Source organism: Squalius cephalus (assembly GCF_949319135.1).
Source record: "Squalius cephalus genome assembly, chromosome: 16".
NCBI classification, from domain to species: domain Eukaryota; kingdom Metazoa; phylum Chordata; class Actinopteri; order Cypriniformes; family Leuciscidae; genus Squalius; species Squalius cephalus.
In genome coordinates, this window is record NC_137137.1 from 11,401,783 (window position 1) to 11,419,206 (window position 17,424).

The 17,424-nt window shown below is 38.3% G+C and overlaps 1 protein-coding gene across 9 annotated transcripts in view; it reads left to right on the forward strand.

Annotated features, from left to right (window-relative positions):
• The first annotated feature begins 1,386 nt into the window (after positions 1-1,386).
• Positions 1,387-17,424, forward strand: part of nfic (nuclear factor I/C) — a 106,104-nt gene continuing 90,066 nt past the window's right edge. For 2 of the 9 annotated variants that reach the window (XR_013823899.1, XM_079896997.1), the window contains exon 1: positions 8,590-8,674. Coding sequence is in view for 7 of the 9 variants with exons in the window: in XM_079896997.1 (XP_079753123.1) it covers positions 8,597-8,674 (78 nt within the window). In the remaining 2 variants the exon portion in view is untranslated. Of the gene's footprint in view, positions 2,263-4,190; positions 4,922-8,589; positions 8,675-17,424 lie in introns of those variants that run through there. The other 7 variants (XR_013823900.1, XM_079896998.1, XM_079897001.1 and 4 more) reach the window with 6 other exon arrangements.

Sequence of the window (17,424 nt, forward strand, 5' to 3'; positions counted from 1 at the left end):
TATACAAATGAAGCTTCATTCTTAATTTTAGTAAATTATGTTTCAGAATATTAATAAGGGCAAACAATAGCCTAGCATTAAAAAATCGCGTCTTTCAAAATATAACAAGTAAATAAATGTCCTTTTTAATCATATTAATTATTTTAATAAAGACACAAAAACATTGATATTTACTGACCAATACTTTCATATTGACCCACTGCGACTTTTAAATTTTTATCTACATAAATTTAATTTCTCTCTCTCTCTCTCACTCACACACACACACATATATATACAATCTTCACTCAGATAGGCTATTTCTTAAAAAAGCCTGCCAAATGACGGGAAGGATAAGCAAATATGTTGCTGGCATCGAGGTTTAATGAACTCGCGGTTCTTTGTGCTTTCATAAACATACACACAAAATGTGGCCTACCTGTGCAGTGCTCAAAGAGAAACCTTTAATAGAACATTTAACGTTGTCGAAGTTTCAGTCTTGCTTTTCTTCTTCCTTGGAAAAAGCTGCAACAGCTCCCTGAACTCTAAAGCCAAATGTTTAACCTCTCGAGTTCCTCATCGGACACTATCGGCCGGAGCCAAGAATGACAAGCTTAGAATTTTATTTCTGCATGCAAGCCTAAATCGTACATTACATATAGGCCTAAAAGACCACTAATTTTTCCTAGGCCTACCTGTCTTTTAGTTTATTTATGCTCTAAATGCCCAAGGTGTCTTGTAATCCTTTGAGATGGGAGTAAGAGTCACGTAAGGACCCTTCAATTGACTGAGCACTATGACTTAAAACGCAATTTCAAGGGATAGGCCTACTGGCAATATGGTACCATGCCAAAGGTTGTAGTGAACCTTGTTCAGTTTAACTCATTCAAAGCAAATACATTTGAGAATAATGATTTTGTTCTTTTTCATATAAAGTTAGACACACACGCCCAAAGAGACGTCCACACAAAACAAATGCACTCGCGCGCTTTACGCACGCACACTGAGACAGATTTTTTTATTTTTTTTATTGATAGGCCTAGCTATTGTTTATCTTGGCGACAGGGTTGGCTCAACTCTACAATCAGGTTTTGAAGTTATTTGAGCACTTTGTGTTTGTTCTGTCATCACTGGTTTAACATTCTTAGCCTTGCACCATGGCCAATTATAAATAAGGATATCTTAAGTTATAAAAGTTACTAAGTTATATGTATTTTATTTTATTTAAGCTATTAGCTTATAAGCTATTTTTTATAAAATGTTCTAATTTTTTAAACCATCAAGTAAAGAGTAGCCAACTTGAACCTATAGCCTACACTTGAGTGTAGGCTATATAATTTAGTTAGAATTAACTTAGGATGTTTTTTCCCCCAAAACAATTTTAAGGGTTTTCATTATGTGTTTACAAATGTAATTCATTTTTTCGGTCATGCATCTCCACAGTATTTTTTTTTTTTTTTTTTTTTTAGAATTAGCCTACTCAATTTGACCTGAACAGAATTTGAAGACATGCATGCTCATAATGTATGCATTGATGAATGTATTGCAGTCATTTCGTGCATTACATTACAATATATTTCTGAATAACTTGTGACAAAAATTGTCACGCCACTGACCCATAAATAAAGTAGCATATAGCCTACACATATAAACTACGCCATCAAGTGCAGTTCTTCTAAGTGAGTTGCTCCACTGCACACACACACACAGAGACACACACACACTGACACACACACTCACGCCACCCCCGTATTTCATCAATTCCTTCTCCGCGAGGACCGTAAGATGTGTGTATGGAGCTCAGAACAGCGTCTGTGTTGCCATTCGTGTTGTAAGAAACAAAAGAACAGACGAGACATTGATTCCTCTCTATACATAAGGACATCTATGCCTGCTGCATGTGCAATGCTGCAAAGCTATGAGACCGACGTTTCAGCACTGTAAATTAAAGATACACGACCAAAACAACAGCCAGCACCTTCAGCCAGTGCACTGCAGCAAGCCGTGCATTACTGTAAATCCTTTATTTTGTCCTTCTGTACCTTATAACGAGGATTTCCGATTGGACGAGGCTCGAAGACTTCGCGTGGGACGTTTTGTATTTGGTCAGTGTCCGGGTTTATTTCTCCCATCCGAAGAGCACGGATTACTTCTTTGCGAAGATAAATGGATACGGAGTTATAAAAGCACCCGACGAGATGACCAAGCGTTGAACTGCAGAACTACGAAAACCTCGAAGCTGTAACTTTTTGGGGGGGAGGTTGGCAGTTTCGCTTCGAAATGGTACGTTAACAAATCACTTTCATCATTATTATGTCGTTGCTCCAAAAGACGAAGGAGATCACGAGTTGTGCACTCTTAAAGTCAAATGAGATCATCATCAACACACAGGCGCCGTGTTTCGGTTTTCCCTCTGCTTCCTCTCTTGCCAGCCGGTTACTCCTTTTCTCGTTGGTTTTCGGCCAAACAAGGTTTTGTGGGAAAGGCTTAAAATGCTGGCGCGTTATTTTCGCTATTGAGACGTGCAATGGTTTAGATAGCTACCCTGCGATTGGGCTTTTCTCCTGTAATGAAAGTTATTTGTTTTGTGACAGCCGAAGAAAAAAATGCGTGTGTGTGTGTGTTAACCACGGGACCCCGAAGGCCAAGTTTAAGTTTAAAGCCAGTAGAGGCAGATGCCCAGCATTCGAGTTTGCACAGCAGAAAATGGCCGCAGGCTCGCCGGCATGAATTTGACATCTACGCCGACAGAGGCGCTCCCTCCACGGCAGAAGTCTCAGTTAGCGCGCCGAAGTCCCAACCGGGAGTTCGGCATTGTTTCAGAAAGTGCTAGAAACTGCAGTTACTTGTCATGTTCGCGTGGCAGTTGCAAACTTAACCTTTAAATAAAACAAAGTAAACATGCTTCACGAGACAGTGCCAAAAATTGATTTGACCCGGGTTGGTTGTTTACAGAATAGTAACACTTAGTTTGATACACTTTTACAAGTGCTATGTTGCAGTTCCATGTTTTCAGGCATGTAGGCTACCATATGCTTGCAAGTAATTGATTATGCAAATATGCAATGCTACATGAATTTCAGTACTATTTTAGGCTTATACATCAAAGTTCAATAGTATGACATCTTTTAAAATAGGCTATGGTACTGCTATGGTACAGTACTTTTTTCTGTAAGGGTAGACTTTCCAAGGGAAGACATTCAACAACAGACTCAATATCTTGGTCACTGCTGTTAATTTGTGCGTATTTTAACAAAAAATATAATCCTAAAATATATAGCCTAGCTATTTGCTCTCTGCGGGGATATTTTCAATGTTGTAGCCTACTTTCAGGAAGTATACGTCTTTCTTTCTCCTTCAGTTCTTGGGTTAATAACATTGTTTACAGTAGCCTAATAATTCAGCCTTTTATAATTGTTTTATGTTTAGGGCTAGGCTATATGTTCATGCTGTACTAAAAAAATCTAATATTCTAATGATCGAGATTGAATAATAATATGTGACAGTTTCAGAATAGGTTTAAGGATAAAGAATGATTCTTATGAATATGACTGTTTTCTAATTATAGGCACAATTAGGCGATAATGCTTTGAGGCGTCGGGGTTTCAGCAGTGTTATTGATTGTCAGCTCTCTCGCTGGTCGTAGTTCACAACTAGTGTACACTTTTTTTTCAGTGCAAATTCTAAAGAAATAACAGGTGTTATTTACCCTGTTTGTTTTAATAGCCTGCCTGGTTTTACACTTTAATTTAAGTCGACTGACGCCTAGTTTATTTGATCTCCGTGTGATCACTCCAACAAAGTTAAACCTGATTTCTACAAAGGTTCAAGCTAAAAAAAACTCGAAAAGAACACGTTTAAAGTCCTTGATGTGGGTATCTATCCACTAGTGATTACTTGTAGAGTTAGTTATTATAGATATCGAGCCGAGTTATTTTTCTTGCAGTGGCTTTATAAACGTTTGTGATAATCAAAATATGCATTACCAGGCTAAATAAAGTGAATTTAGAATCGCGCGCATGATCTTCTATTTACTATTCATGACTCGTTTCAGTAAATTAAGTGACTGATTGACAAGTCATTACCTTGTTTTTTAACTTGAGACAGCTTTCTTCTATGTGTAAAGCTAACTTGCCTTATCAGACACTGCCAATAGTAGGCTATTTTACGCGGGGTGATTTTTTTAATCCACCCCACTCACATGAAGCGATACGCCTCGAACACTTTGTCATGAATGGATGCATGCATGTGCGCTTTCTGTGACGCAATGTCCGCGCGAGCCTGGCTCTAATCGCTACTTTAGCTGGTGAGTGTTGCAGTAAAAGTGTTTGGAATACGCGCGCGGGTGAAGCGCGCAGAACATTGCTGCGCCCGAACTGGATCAGCGCGAGAGGGGAGAGCGGTGCGTGCGCATTGATGAAAAGGGGAGAAAGTCGTTTGCCAGTTTGTTACGCACCAAATGAGCTTCAGAAACCGAGGCAAATAACGTTTTTGTTTGTTAATTTCACGGACTTAACGGATGCCCCTGGACAGTGGAAACCAGAGTTAGCCTCTCTTGCTCCTTCAAGTACTTTCTTTGGGATGGGCTATTTTCATAACGTCATTTCATTCCTCCCTCTGTTGAAAACATTTTCTCTTTCTTTGATTCTTTCTCCCACCATTTCCTAAATGGAACAGATTGCAGCACCCCACGCGTTTTCCTGCCTGCAAAGTTTGGTTTCAAACGTGTACACAGTTTGCGCGTTCTCTTTTGCCGGGCGTCCCTTGATTTAACGGACTCTAAGTGGAAGTCAGAAGTGGCGGCGGTGGAAGTGTTAATCATGATGAGGCTTACCATGATTAACTGTGAAAAATGATCCACTAACTTGTCGGTGTTTTGCCACATTTTCAAGTCACGCGCTCCGCTTTCAACATGATGTATTCTCCTCTCTGTCTAACTCAGGTAAAGTGCTTATTTGTCTCTTTCTGAACGAATTGCTCCTGAACGCTCGACGAGATTTCGGTTCATAAAGGGCGGGCTGAGAACTGTGCTTCTCTTTTATACAACACAAAACTGTATACCCATGAGCGTATTAGTTTATTGAATTGATACATTTTTCTATTATTGAATTTTACACTGTTAACAAAGTCAAAAATCAATTGGACGAGGTAACATGAATCGTTGTTTATCGTTAAGATGGAGTTTATATGCTTTATAAGTAGACTTTTGAGTGCATAGTCATCTGCTTTAGTTTTAATCATAAACTAGAGGGGAAAGTTAGCCTACATGATCATTGTTCAGATAAAATAAAACTTTTATTACAGTTAAACATTTGGGTATGCATTTATATATAATGGAGTATTGTCAATTTTTATCTAGATTGGATTAATATGTATAAACTTAGCCTATGTGCTCATATATACATTAAGGTTATTTCAGTTCTTGCTTATAAGAGGACAATGTAATAATATATTCTAAAGACTATTAAAACTTTGATGGATTTATTGGTTACAAAATATTTAGAATTACAGAGAGATTTAGGTTTTCTGTACAAATCTGACTTCATTACTGTGGTTTCAGCTCTTGTCTTGTGAGGTTTTTAAGTTTGCAATTATTAGGATATAGCAAAATGTTGTTTATTGAAGTATTTTATTAGTCTGCTCAATTTTACAAATCCTGACACTTAAAAAGAGATATAAACTGAAATATTCTGGAAAGAATAGCATTGACTTGCCGGCCCCTTTTCTGTAATGTACTTAAATCCTATATTACTTATTATAACTGAATTAACCAGACAATAGTTTAGCATTTTATGCAGTGTGATATTGCTCAGGCTTTAAGCAAATGTGATAGTATTTTAAAAGTATTTTTGTCAGCAGTCTGAATTGAGGCAGAGGTTTTTAAGGTCACTTAACTGTCTCAGATTGCCTACTGTATATTGACACGAGTCACTATGATTTTAGATGGCTGATGATCGCTTTGACCTTGGCTTTGATGAGAAACTTGCATCTATAGTGAATAATTTTGCTTCGGTTTGTTTTAAATTTCAGATCGTTTTTTAGCAAGGCCACTCCCCTGTTAAAACATTGTCCATCTTTTCACTTAGAAATGTACATGTTAATAATAATAATAGTTAAAATGTATAAGTAATACAGCTTGAACTTTGTAGCAGTTTAGCCTTTGTATATGAGAAAAAGATTTTGTGAGGAGAAAAGTGTTTAAAAAAAGTTTTAGATCTCTGCTCGGGAAGAAAGTTGTTCCATATGCTTGATTCGAAAAACGGCCATACTTTCTGACAGGCATAATGGCAGTCCATTAAACCTGTCGATTTGACACTGAAAATATGTAAATAGCAGCTGCTTTTGTAAAGGTCTAACTTTTTGTTGACAGTTTATCTTGTGGCATAATTCGGTTCGTAGTTCATATCAAACTTTATTTTAATAACTGCTTGGGAAACCTTAATTGGAATTTGGGCTTTTAAGTCACACAAATATGTATTGTACTTTTCAGCTCTTAGTGAATGTGTTCAAACAGGTAACAGTACAATTTCACGCCTCACCCTCCAGCGCTTGAATTTATTATTAAATTAATTAGATGAGGCTATGTTTCAGTGCTCACTGTGTTTTTGATTCTATATGACAGACGCTTGTTTCAGTATTTTGGATTAGCAAACTCTTTATATTCTGTAAGTAACCATAGTCCACTTTAGCAGTTGTGTAACTTTACTAAATGTAGTTTTAGTGAATTATAACTATCATGCACAGCTGTAAAATCATGTTAAAAAAATAGTTTGCTCTTCCTGAACACTTACAAAACACATTTGATCTGCAGGTTGCAGTAAATATTTAGGAACGAAATAAGCTCTGCTACATTACAGATCCGGTCTGTGTAAGTCGTATTGAGAGCCAGCAGTGTGGAGGCCTTGGTTTTCTCTGTAACCGCACGGCATGTCCACTACCTCTTTGTTGTTGCTGATAGGATAATGTAATGTAGCAGCCTGCAGCGTTCGAGGGAGAGCGCGCAGTGTGCACAGAGGTTCTGGCCGTAGTCTGAGTGAGTGTGTTGGGCTGAGAGAGAGAGAGCGAGAGGGACAGATGAGGCGTGTGCCAGACTCCACCGCAGTCCCGCTGGCAGCCAGAGGGGCCTTTCGCTCAGAGCTTGGATGCACACAGACACTACACAAAAAAAGTTTTAATCTTCGAACCTGTTCCGTATGCTATCATTATAACAATTCTGTCAGCAGTAAGCACCATCCGCCTCAAACTTTAGATCTGGTGGTGAAGAAATTAAAAAAAAATTGACAGACACTTGACGTGTAGACTACTTTTAGTGTGTTTTTACTTTTACAATTCAAGATATAATAATTTGTAAGTTTTAAATGCTTTTATTCTTTATTCTTATTTTATATTCATATTTTAGGTCATTGTGAGGCTGAACAAAGGTCAGCAGGTCACAGTTCAGAGCATGAAGGAAATGCTAATTGTTTAAGTGCAAATGACTAAAACTAAAGAGTGTTGAGCCTATTTCTATATATTTTTTAAATGATTAATCCAGATACTGATCAAATGTATTTAGTTTGGACAGACCCAGTTTGGAGCGTATTTGCCAACAGTGTAGAGTAGTAACAGTGGGAGATCTGAGAGGCTCTATTCCCCTGAGCTGGCAACATGCTGTCCTGCCCCCATTCCTCATCGATTCATTCCTTTAGAGCCGCAATTAGTCCCCCCCGGGAGAGAAGAGGAGGGCCGATCCAAGCGTCGAGCCTTTCTGAGACACTCTAACTTGACTGCGCTGACTGACAAAATACTATACATCTGAAAATGTGCTGATAATAAGACTTGCTCTGCGTTGCATTTTAGTTTTCATATTTCCGTGCAAAATATTCCATAACGGAGAGCCTTTTTCTTCCATTTGGGCTTGCAATGACTCATATAAACGTTTTGTTCTCTAAATGAATGCACACATGGTCTGTTATTTATTTTCACAATTCATATCAGTATATAAGCTTTGCTCATCATGTGCATGGGAAGCCAGTCTAACCAGGATCTGATTTAATGAGCACTGAAATGTTCTCCACCCCTTTCCATGGTCGGGCACTTTGTGTTTGAAGTGTCGTTTTTGGGCTCTCAAATGCCCCAGAACACCCCCATGGTGTAATCCACTGGCCCTCTCTCAGCCCGCGTGTGTGTGTGCGCCTGCCCGCCTGAGGGTTTTTTTTCGTCAGGAGAGTGTTTGCTCTTTCGCTCGGCTCAGAAATGCATGCCCCACTTTCGTCTGACAGCCCTGAGTGGCACAGTCATGGTCGCGTCCCAGCGCGGCAGCTCCCAATGTGCCCGTTAACAGATTAATTAAGCTGTTTTGATCACCCACTCTTCCTCGCTTGCCATCCGGCCTGCATTTATCACAACTTTTTTAGACGTTCGGCTGCTTATTTGTGTCAGGGAGCGTTTTGGAAAAGAGGGTCAGAATCTTAAGGGGAGCATTAGCTTTCATGTGTTGATCCTAGTGGCTGATATTCATTAGAGGACATCGAGGAGATTTTTAGGGGAGGGGAGGGGAGAGGAGAGGAGGGGAGTCGGGCACAAAGAGTAGCCTCAGTTATAAAGGCCCGAGCTCTTGGCATGAGTAGAGGACTTCATGTGGCCAGAGCTGGAGATGTCTGTGGAAGGTTGGCTGCGTTTCATATCACACCCAGGTTCCTCTGCGGGGAGAATGGTGAGCAACCCTAAATATTTACTCTATGAAGATGTGTTTGAATTCCACCTGAGCCCGCAGCCTCGCTCTCTCATCCATGCCAGTGTATTGCAGCAGAAGAGAAGTTTATTTTTGTTGTTTTCTAGATGAGATGTGGTCCAACGAGTGCCTGAATCACCCTCTGGAGTCTCGCTTTTTAAATGAGCCTTACAAAAAACAGCTCAGACTTCTGGAATAGCTTAATCAACCGTGCAAAGACAAAATACGTTTTATTCCGCTCCGTAAGTAGCCTACCTCTGTGTTGGAAGAGATAATTCATGGTTCGAGTCAGTCAGAATGCTGTTACCTGACAAGAATACATTTTTTTTTTTTTTTTAACTCTGCAGATGTTTAAATCTATTCTTTATATTTTCTGTATGATACGGGTTCAGATGCTGGCAGATCTGCTGCTTTGTCTCCAGCAGGGAGAGAGTTTTGTCTTCTGCCCTAGGGTTTGAAGTCACAGTAGTAGGTCATTTTGAGAAGAACCTCCGCTCTTGGCAGAGTCGGCTCTGCTGGGAAGGCTTTAAGAAATGTTTCCAACTGGAAGGCGATCAAGAAGAGCAGTGCTGGCGTGGCAGGGTGCAGCGGGCTGTTTATTTAAAAGATCTCTAAATCTACCTCTGCTTCTCCACTACTATGCCTGTGTTTTTCTAGTCACACATTTGTTCGCCGGATTTGATTTTTGCCACAAGCCTGACACTTGATTACATTCTTTGGTTGTGTCCGAACATCCCAATATTCAGGAATACTTTGCATTGTGCGTTCTTTTTGTATTGTAGATTAAAGTCATCTGTTCTGCAGAGTAGTTCTCTCTGAAACAAATACTTAATTATATATAAAAAAGTCATATTATAAAAATGTTTTTTTTTTCATTTATACTATACTTTTTAAAATAAAAAATCTCTCTCTATGTATATAATATATTCTATAAATGACAAATATATATTTAAAATGATCATATATCATTTTTATATATTTAATATATAAAAATTATATTTGAATTTTTAAATTGGCAATACAAAATAGCTCATTGGCAAAAAATGTAGTTTTACCTGTAATTAGATTTGCATTCTTTGCAATTATTGCACTTTTTTTTTTTTTTTAATGAAAATTTTTGCTTTCTTCAACATACTCTACTTGAGTCTGAACAGATGCGGAGGGATTTTTTTTGGCTGTCTCTTTCTTGCCTGCTTGCACCAGTGCTGCAGACAGTTCACTGTGTGTGATTTACACCTCTCCGCTGCTCTCCAGAGCCGCTGTTGGAACTCTGCGCCATACGATTCCCTCGTTTGTGACGATGCAAGAAAATGAATTATGAATGGATAGACTAGCTCTTTTTGATTGCATGTCACTTATGCAAAATTGCCATTGAGAGCTCTGTGCCTTTGGTTCAGCTGGCCTTTGGATGAAATGACACTGTGTTTATTGTAGGAAAAATGGATTTTCTGCTGCAGAAATATTTGCAGACATATATCCAGATAAACGCTTTTAATGGCCGAGAACAGTTATTGAGCATCATTAACTTAAGTGCCCTTAAAGAAATGTTTTTCTTTTGTTTTCCCACACTTACCCATTTGTATTGTAAGTCTTGAGAAATGGATTAAATAGTACTATAATGCCTCATGTTCCAGAACGTTTGCCACATGTTGACTGGAAGCACAACGACGCATGTCACTGGACGCATTCCTCATATACCATAATCCATCAGGAGGATCTTCTGTGTTGCAAATGTTTTGAAAGGGTTGTTGAGCAAGCTTTCACCCTCTTTCAATGTGCATAAGTGTGTGTGCCTGGACCGCAGCTGGAGGAAGATGCCGCAGATCTTGTGGTGTAATGGAGACTCTCCAATACTGCAAGATAAGCGAATTGCTTTCTTTTGTGCATTGAATGCAAAGACCAGGATCCCTGTGGCCTTGCGTAGAGCTGGGCTTTTAGATCTTATTCCTTTCCCAGCATGGAGTTCTTTAAAATCAGAAAGATCTCTATCTTTACAGATTGAGCATTTTAATTAATATGTGTGTGTGGTGGGTTGAGGGGGCGGTAGATGACAGAATCTGTTGTGTTATTTTACAGGGAGTTGATGTATCCTCCCTGATGGGCTTTCAAGTTCTCAGCCAAGACAATAATGAGAATGTTTATCGCTGCACGTGCACGTATGCTCTGTCTCTCTTATTGACAGCTCTGATTCATGCGTCCGCCCACTCATTTTGAGCTGCAGGTTAAGACACCTTCTTCAGGAAAAAGGATGATCCAGATCCTGATATATTAAGAAAGCCATGCAAACGGAATCCATAAGGTATGCCGCTGGGGTTCTGACGCATTGTTCATTGTTCCGCTGACATGCGATTGAATAATGACCTGTGGTGATGCATTTAATTTTGTTTTGCAGGAACTTGAAATAGAATGAAACTTGTGGCATTCTTGCGTTCTCAATTACACTCTCGTGTTAAACCACCATCGCCTTATCTCAGCGCTGAGAGCTCCTAAAACTCTTCAGTTCTGATTTCGTGAGATAACGTTTCTCATTGTGCCTGAGTGACAAAACACGAGAATCTGTTTGTGATTCTTGCGTGAAAGTTAAGTATCACCAAGAGCTTTTTTGGACGTTTATGTGGTGAATTAGATGGGGAAAGTTGTATGAAAAGCCCACTGGACTTTGTGGCATTGGCAACATTGGAAACTCACTCTCTATCACTCTCTCTGGACCCAAAATCATGTTCTAGGCACGCAGCCCAGATGTGAGTTAAAATCTTTGTGCTTCTCCAACAAAGAAATATTAAAGTCAAATCATAGGTAAATTATTTCCCGCTCTTGCACTTTGGGATGCAGTGACATCAATTTGTTATTTTGATAAAGGGCAGGAGCTGCTTTAAAACACACCAGAGCAACACTTCATCACAATCTGAGGGCTGCGTTGGAGAAAAGAATGTAGCTGCATGGGATCATTTCGAGGAAGGACAAAGGAGAAAGAAAGCTTTTGTATTAGTGGTGTGCAGGAGGATTGGCAAGCTGAGGGCAGAAGTTCTGACCGGCAATTAAGGCTTTATGGCATAGCCAAAAAGATATCTCCATAAAAAGTGTAGTGATAATATGTCATTATTCAGTATGCTGTCAGGCCCCACTTAGGACTTACAGTATGAGTGCAGGCATACAGGCATGTTGAATTTTTTTTTTTTCAGTAAAATCTGATAAAATCCTTTTTAAGATGCACTGAAGGTCCCAATTTGTTATCGTTTTTATTTTTATTTTTTATAATTTAATAATTTTTAGTTAATCTCACCGCCTCTGTGAGAGAACATCTGTTTATCTCTGCTTTGTCTCATTGCAGATGTTGAAGTCCATTCTCTTGACGTGCTCTTTGGCCTCTTTCTCAGGTGTGAGGTGGCTCTATGCATGTGCGTTTTATTTCTGCCTCACACATATAACAGATAAAAAAGAATCAAAGGTGTCAAAGCTAAAACTGAAGGCAAGCTATAGGCCTCATATACAGTATATATATATATACATACATGTGTGTGGTTGTGTGTGTTTGCACACTACAGGCCTAGACAGATATCTCTATGAATTAGGATCTGAGCCAAACAGAGCAGTGCTGGGAAAGCAAGAGGACACGTCAACACTTGGCTATGACCTAATATGACTCTGGCTTGCTACATGGCAAAAGTGGGGCAGTGGTTTTTCTAAGCAGCTCATGCACTGATCAACAAGCCAGTTTAGTGATAACACTTAATTAGTTGGTTTATTATTCATTTGCATTTAAAAATTGGTTATGCGCTGTTCTTTTTGTAGACTGCCATAGCTAAATTTCTTGAAGAGCTGAGTGCCATGTCATTTACATTGCGTTTACATTTATGCATTTAGCATAGACCTGAGCAACAAATTGGTACAATACAATGCCAGGCTTCTTTTTCTTCTTCTTAATATAATTTTTATTTGTTTACACAACAGTTGTTGTTTGTTTTGTAATTATCTTCGGTTTCTGAAGCATACAGTATTGTTCGTATTCTTAGTATGACACTGGTTGAGAAAGAATCTATGAATGAAAAGCTTTTGCAAAAGTAAATGATTTATAATGAAAAGCGAAAATAATGAAAGTTATTGAATCCAATTATTTGTTGTATGTTAAAGTATTTTCTAAAGAAACAGGAAGTTTGGACCGGACATATTGACAGGCTTGCCCCTTTTTTAATAAATTAATAGAATTATTAAATATAATTAAATAATTGTACTTTTATTATATAGCCTATTTAAATACATGTAAAAAATTACAATGTTTTATCAAATATATTAAATATCATTAAATATTATTTTATTAAACATACTATTAACAATATTTGTATTAAATATATCCTTTAATTAGTTGTCACAGCCATGGTTGCAAATAGTATTGGAGGAAAGACATTGTTATTTAAGGGAATATCTGATCTAAGCTAACACACATGGACTAAAAGCCACAAACTCTAATTTAGATTTGATGAGGTTTTGACAAATTTAAGGAGCCTCTTTTAAGACACATCATCTGTGAAAAGAAGACAGGTACTTTTGCCTGGTCTGAGTGTGGAAATTACATTTTGTACAGCTTGTAGGAAGCATTGTTCACCAGTCCTCGACGCTCACAGAGCAAGATGAGAGTTTTTAGTGCAGGCTTTGTTCTTGAGCTCTGTACGGGGCCCTGTTGTGGCATGACTCGGATTATGGAGATTAGCAGGCTAGCTGGTTATGTAATTGAATGTAACCATGAGGAGAGTGAGGGAGAGAAAAAGAAAGCCTGAGTGAGAGATATGTATAGAGAGAAGGGGAGAGAAAACACTTTACCTTCATCCTACCTTTTTGTTTTTTTTTGAGTGGTGCAAGGTCAGAAAAGGGTCAGGCAGGTTTTGACATCCTCTCGCTCTTTGTTGTTGGGGGGAAACACTGACTTCAAGAGTTCATGCACTTTCAGAGCCCCAGTCAAATAGTTTCTGCATGTTTCAGAAATTATTCTCGGCTTACTTCTGAGAGAGAACTGATGAGTCTCAAAATCAGTAGCACTGAGGACAATTTAAGTTAACCTCTTTCAGAATTCATCTGCACAGCACTGGTTTCTGCCAAATATCAAGTCACGCAGAAGGTGAAATATTGATTAGCTTTTATATGTTTTATGTGGAATGTTGAACTGAAATGCGAATAAAAATGTGTAGAACTTTTCCTATTGATGCATTTAGGTCTTTAGAGATTTTACAGACATTCACATTGACGGTGTAGTAGAGCTTGCGAAGCAATTTCTGAGCACAGAGATAAATTGAATGTTAATCTTTGTTTTATTGTTTTCTGAATTACCAAGTTGCTGAATAATGTCACCAGCATTTCCCCAAAATAGCTATTTGTAACGGTTCTCTCATTTCTTGGTAAAATGAAATCAGAACGTTCTGTTCTACTACCATGAAGTTGTCTGCGTGATGTAATGGCAAAACCAGGTCAAACTGCCTTTTTCAACAAATGATCCAAAATTTTGACTCTTTTAAAGTGGAAAAAAATGATTGGAGTGTATTGTGACTAATGGCCACATTTTAATGGTGGTGAATAGAGCGTTTGCAAAAGGCATGACCGATTTACTTGCTAGTGACACTTTTTACGCAAACTGGAGACAGTTGAAACTGTCATATTTTTCTGTGAATGAAGTTGGCTGTTTTCAGTGAAGGCAATGTGAGAACAAATACGGATCTTATGCTGCCTTCATGTGCTGTCGGAATTATCGGAAATACTAGTTTCCTAGTCGGAAATTGGACATGAACGCCCTCTCAAGTCGTATTTACTGCTGGGAAACTCTAAGATAATTTTGAGGCCAGAGTTTCTGAGTTGAGTGTGCCGTAAACTTGCTGCTGTGACTGGTATTCTTTATTCGTTTTTTCCACAACAGCTAAAACGTCTCGTCTTGTCGTTAAAGTGGTGCATATTTACATGAATAACCATTTGAATCATATTGTGTTTTATAGACAGCGAAAATAGCATGTACAGTATTTGACCGAAACCTCAGAATCACCAGAAAGCTGACTATCTTGATTCCATGGTGAATGTATACAATACTGTGGGTATCTTTATTAATTGGAAGAGGTAGTCAATACAAGAACAATTAATGGTCTCAGGCTCTGACTGAAGGCCTGTTTGAGATGCGCCTGTTGTCTATCAGACAAATCGACTCTTTAACAGATTTTCTTTGCGAGGACATGAAGTGAAAACACACACTTTAACCTGTTCACTCCTACCGGAGGAGCCAAACTAGGCTGAATTAGAGTTAACTATAGCCTGAAATTTAGTTCTGACTCTTAAATAATTAAAATGATCTGTAACTGACCCTTTTTTGGGCTGATCAATTATTCATACTGCTTGGAAGTAGATTTAATTTGATTTGGGATATTTAGATCTGATCTTATACCATGGTACACTGAGACCAAAAGATTCAGAGGGTGAGGGAAGACCCAGTTCGTTTTCCCAGGATTAGAACGGTGCTGTCAGAGAATGAGCCGGAGCCTCAGCTAAATTCAATTACAGGGCTAATGTAATTAAACCTACAGAGAGAAAGACAACGAGTCCTGCTCTGTTTTGGTCATCCAGTATCCAAGACCCTGCAGACCGACCGAAGGCCCCATCACAACCTTCCACACTTCTGTCATCATTTCCTAAAGTCAAAACACCGGTTTTCCTTTAATTTGGTGCCTTTTTCCATTGTTATTGATTCTGACAAGACCATATATTGGGGTGCAATTATTCATCCAGTAAAATGTATTCATGATAAAAATGTAAGGGAGATTATTCTTGAATGGGTTGATAGAAGGTGTTTTACTGATGTTATGTATGTTCATTTTGGAATAGATTTATCCATGGGGTGCAATTCTCAAGATTTATTTAAAGTTTTGAAAAAAGAGCCCAAAAAAAAAAAAAACCCTGTGAGTCCTCTTGAGTCCCATATGACACTATTGTAAATGCTATGCTTTTCCATCTTTTAGGGTAATTTCTGTAAAAAAAAAAAAAAAAAATTGGCTTAAAACTATCCAAACATACAGGACTACCACACAGACTCACAAAAGTTTATCTGATAATGTGGCTGCCATTAATGTTCTTAAAGGGATAGTTCACCCAGAAATGAAAATTTGCTGTTATTTTACTCTCAGGCCATCCAAGATGTAGGTGTTTCTTCTTCTTCAGTAGAACAGTAAAGAAGATTTTTAGCTGAAGCTGTGGCCCTTGCGGATTCATATAATGTCAGCGGCTACCATCACTTTGGGACTCCAAAAAACATATACAGGCAAAACAAATAGGTACAATACGTCATTATGTGACAGGAAGCTTGTGCTCCAGGACCGTTTTCAAAGGCTGTGGATTACAGGTAATAATGTTGTACAGGTAAAAATGTTTCTTGCACTGAACGTTTTGTTTTATAAGACCTCAATATATCGTCAGGAGTACAGGTATATTCAGTATATTTTTTTACTCTCAAAGTTACGGTAGCCATTGACATTATATAAATCACCAAGGACCTTGGTTTCAGCTAAAAATCTTCTGAAGGGGTGGATTTAAGTCACTGGGGTCATTTAACGTGTTGTGTGCTTCTCTCAAAAACAAGGAGAGAGCACGTTCCAGTGAACATACATGAAATTCTATAACTACCTAAATCTCATAAGCTTGAAGAAATCATTCCAATCGTTTAATATTTAGAAGGATAAATATTGATTAATAACTTGATTGCCAACCACTCAAAGGATATATATTGAAGTGGCAGTGGATTCCGGAATCCACCCCTTCACTTCTTTGCTGTTATATGAACAGCAAATTTTCATTTTTTGGTGAACTATCCCTTTAAGCTGGTACTTGGAAAAGGTAAATGTGTTAAATAACAAACAAGCATGTACTTTTTACTTCTCAGATCTGAAAGTTTTTTGTATTGCTGCACATTGCCCCACTCTGAAGCATTTGAGTTTCTCCAAGCTACATATGCTCATGCTTGGTTGTCCTATACTCATCCATTATTAATATAGCTTGTAAATGCTGAGCTATTGTTTTTCTATTGTTCTGTTGTTTTATGATTGGAAAATGTAAATTCAGCAGGTTTGCCTATAGATCTGGCTTTTATTTGAAAGGTGAATATTTGATTTTGGACTGAGGTTGTAGTATGCTGTAGAACTAGTCTATCTTTTTCAGAATAATTCACCTTGAGTAGCAATATTAGTATGAAAAATGATCAAATCATCTTCACTGCGACATGTTTTTCATTGAATTGAAATATTAGCCTAAGCAATCAGTTGAACAAAGTATTTTCAGTCAGTTGGATATTATTGGAGGAATAGTACTGTTTTTTTCCATTTTATTGGTTTTAGCACAATTTGCTATATTGTGCATCCCTAGTTTTTTAAATGCACACCTACTGGCCATTATTGTCAACATTACAGAAGAGAGGTCAGTGAAAGCTTTCCGTGTTTAAATGAATGTGTGTGATGATCAGATGAGCGAAACAGCTGGATTATAGTATCCAAATACAGTGTGTATTTAAACTGTGGGATTAAGTTTGCATGGCAGTCACTGAGCGCCGTGTCTAGGTTTTACACCACTATCAACCTGATTGAAAACGAATAAGCGCTTCAGACTGAAGCTCTGTGATTGGCTGTACTTAACAGTAACAGTTGGTTTACCAGGTGTGCATCCAGCTCAGTAGTAATGCACTTGAACTGAGAGGTGTGGTTGGCTGTTTGTAG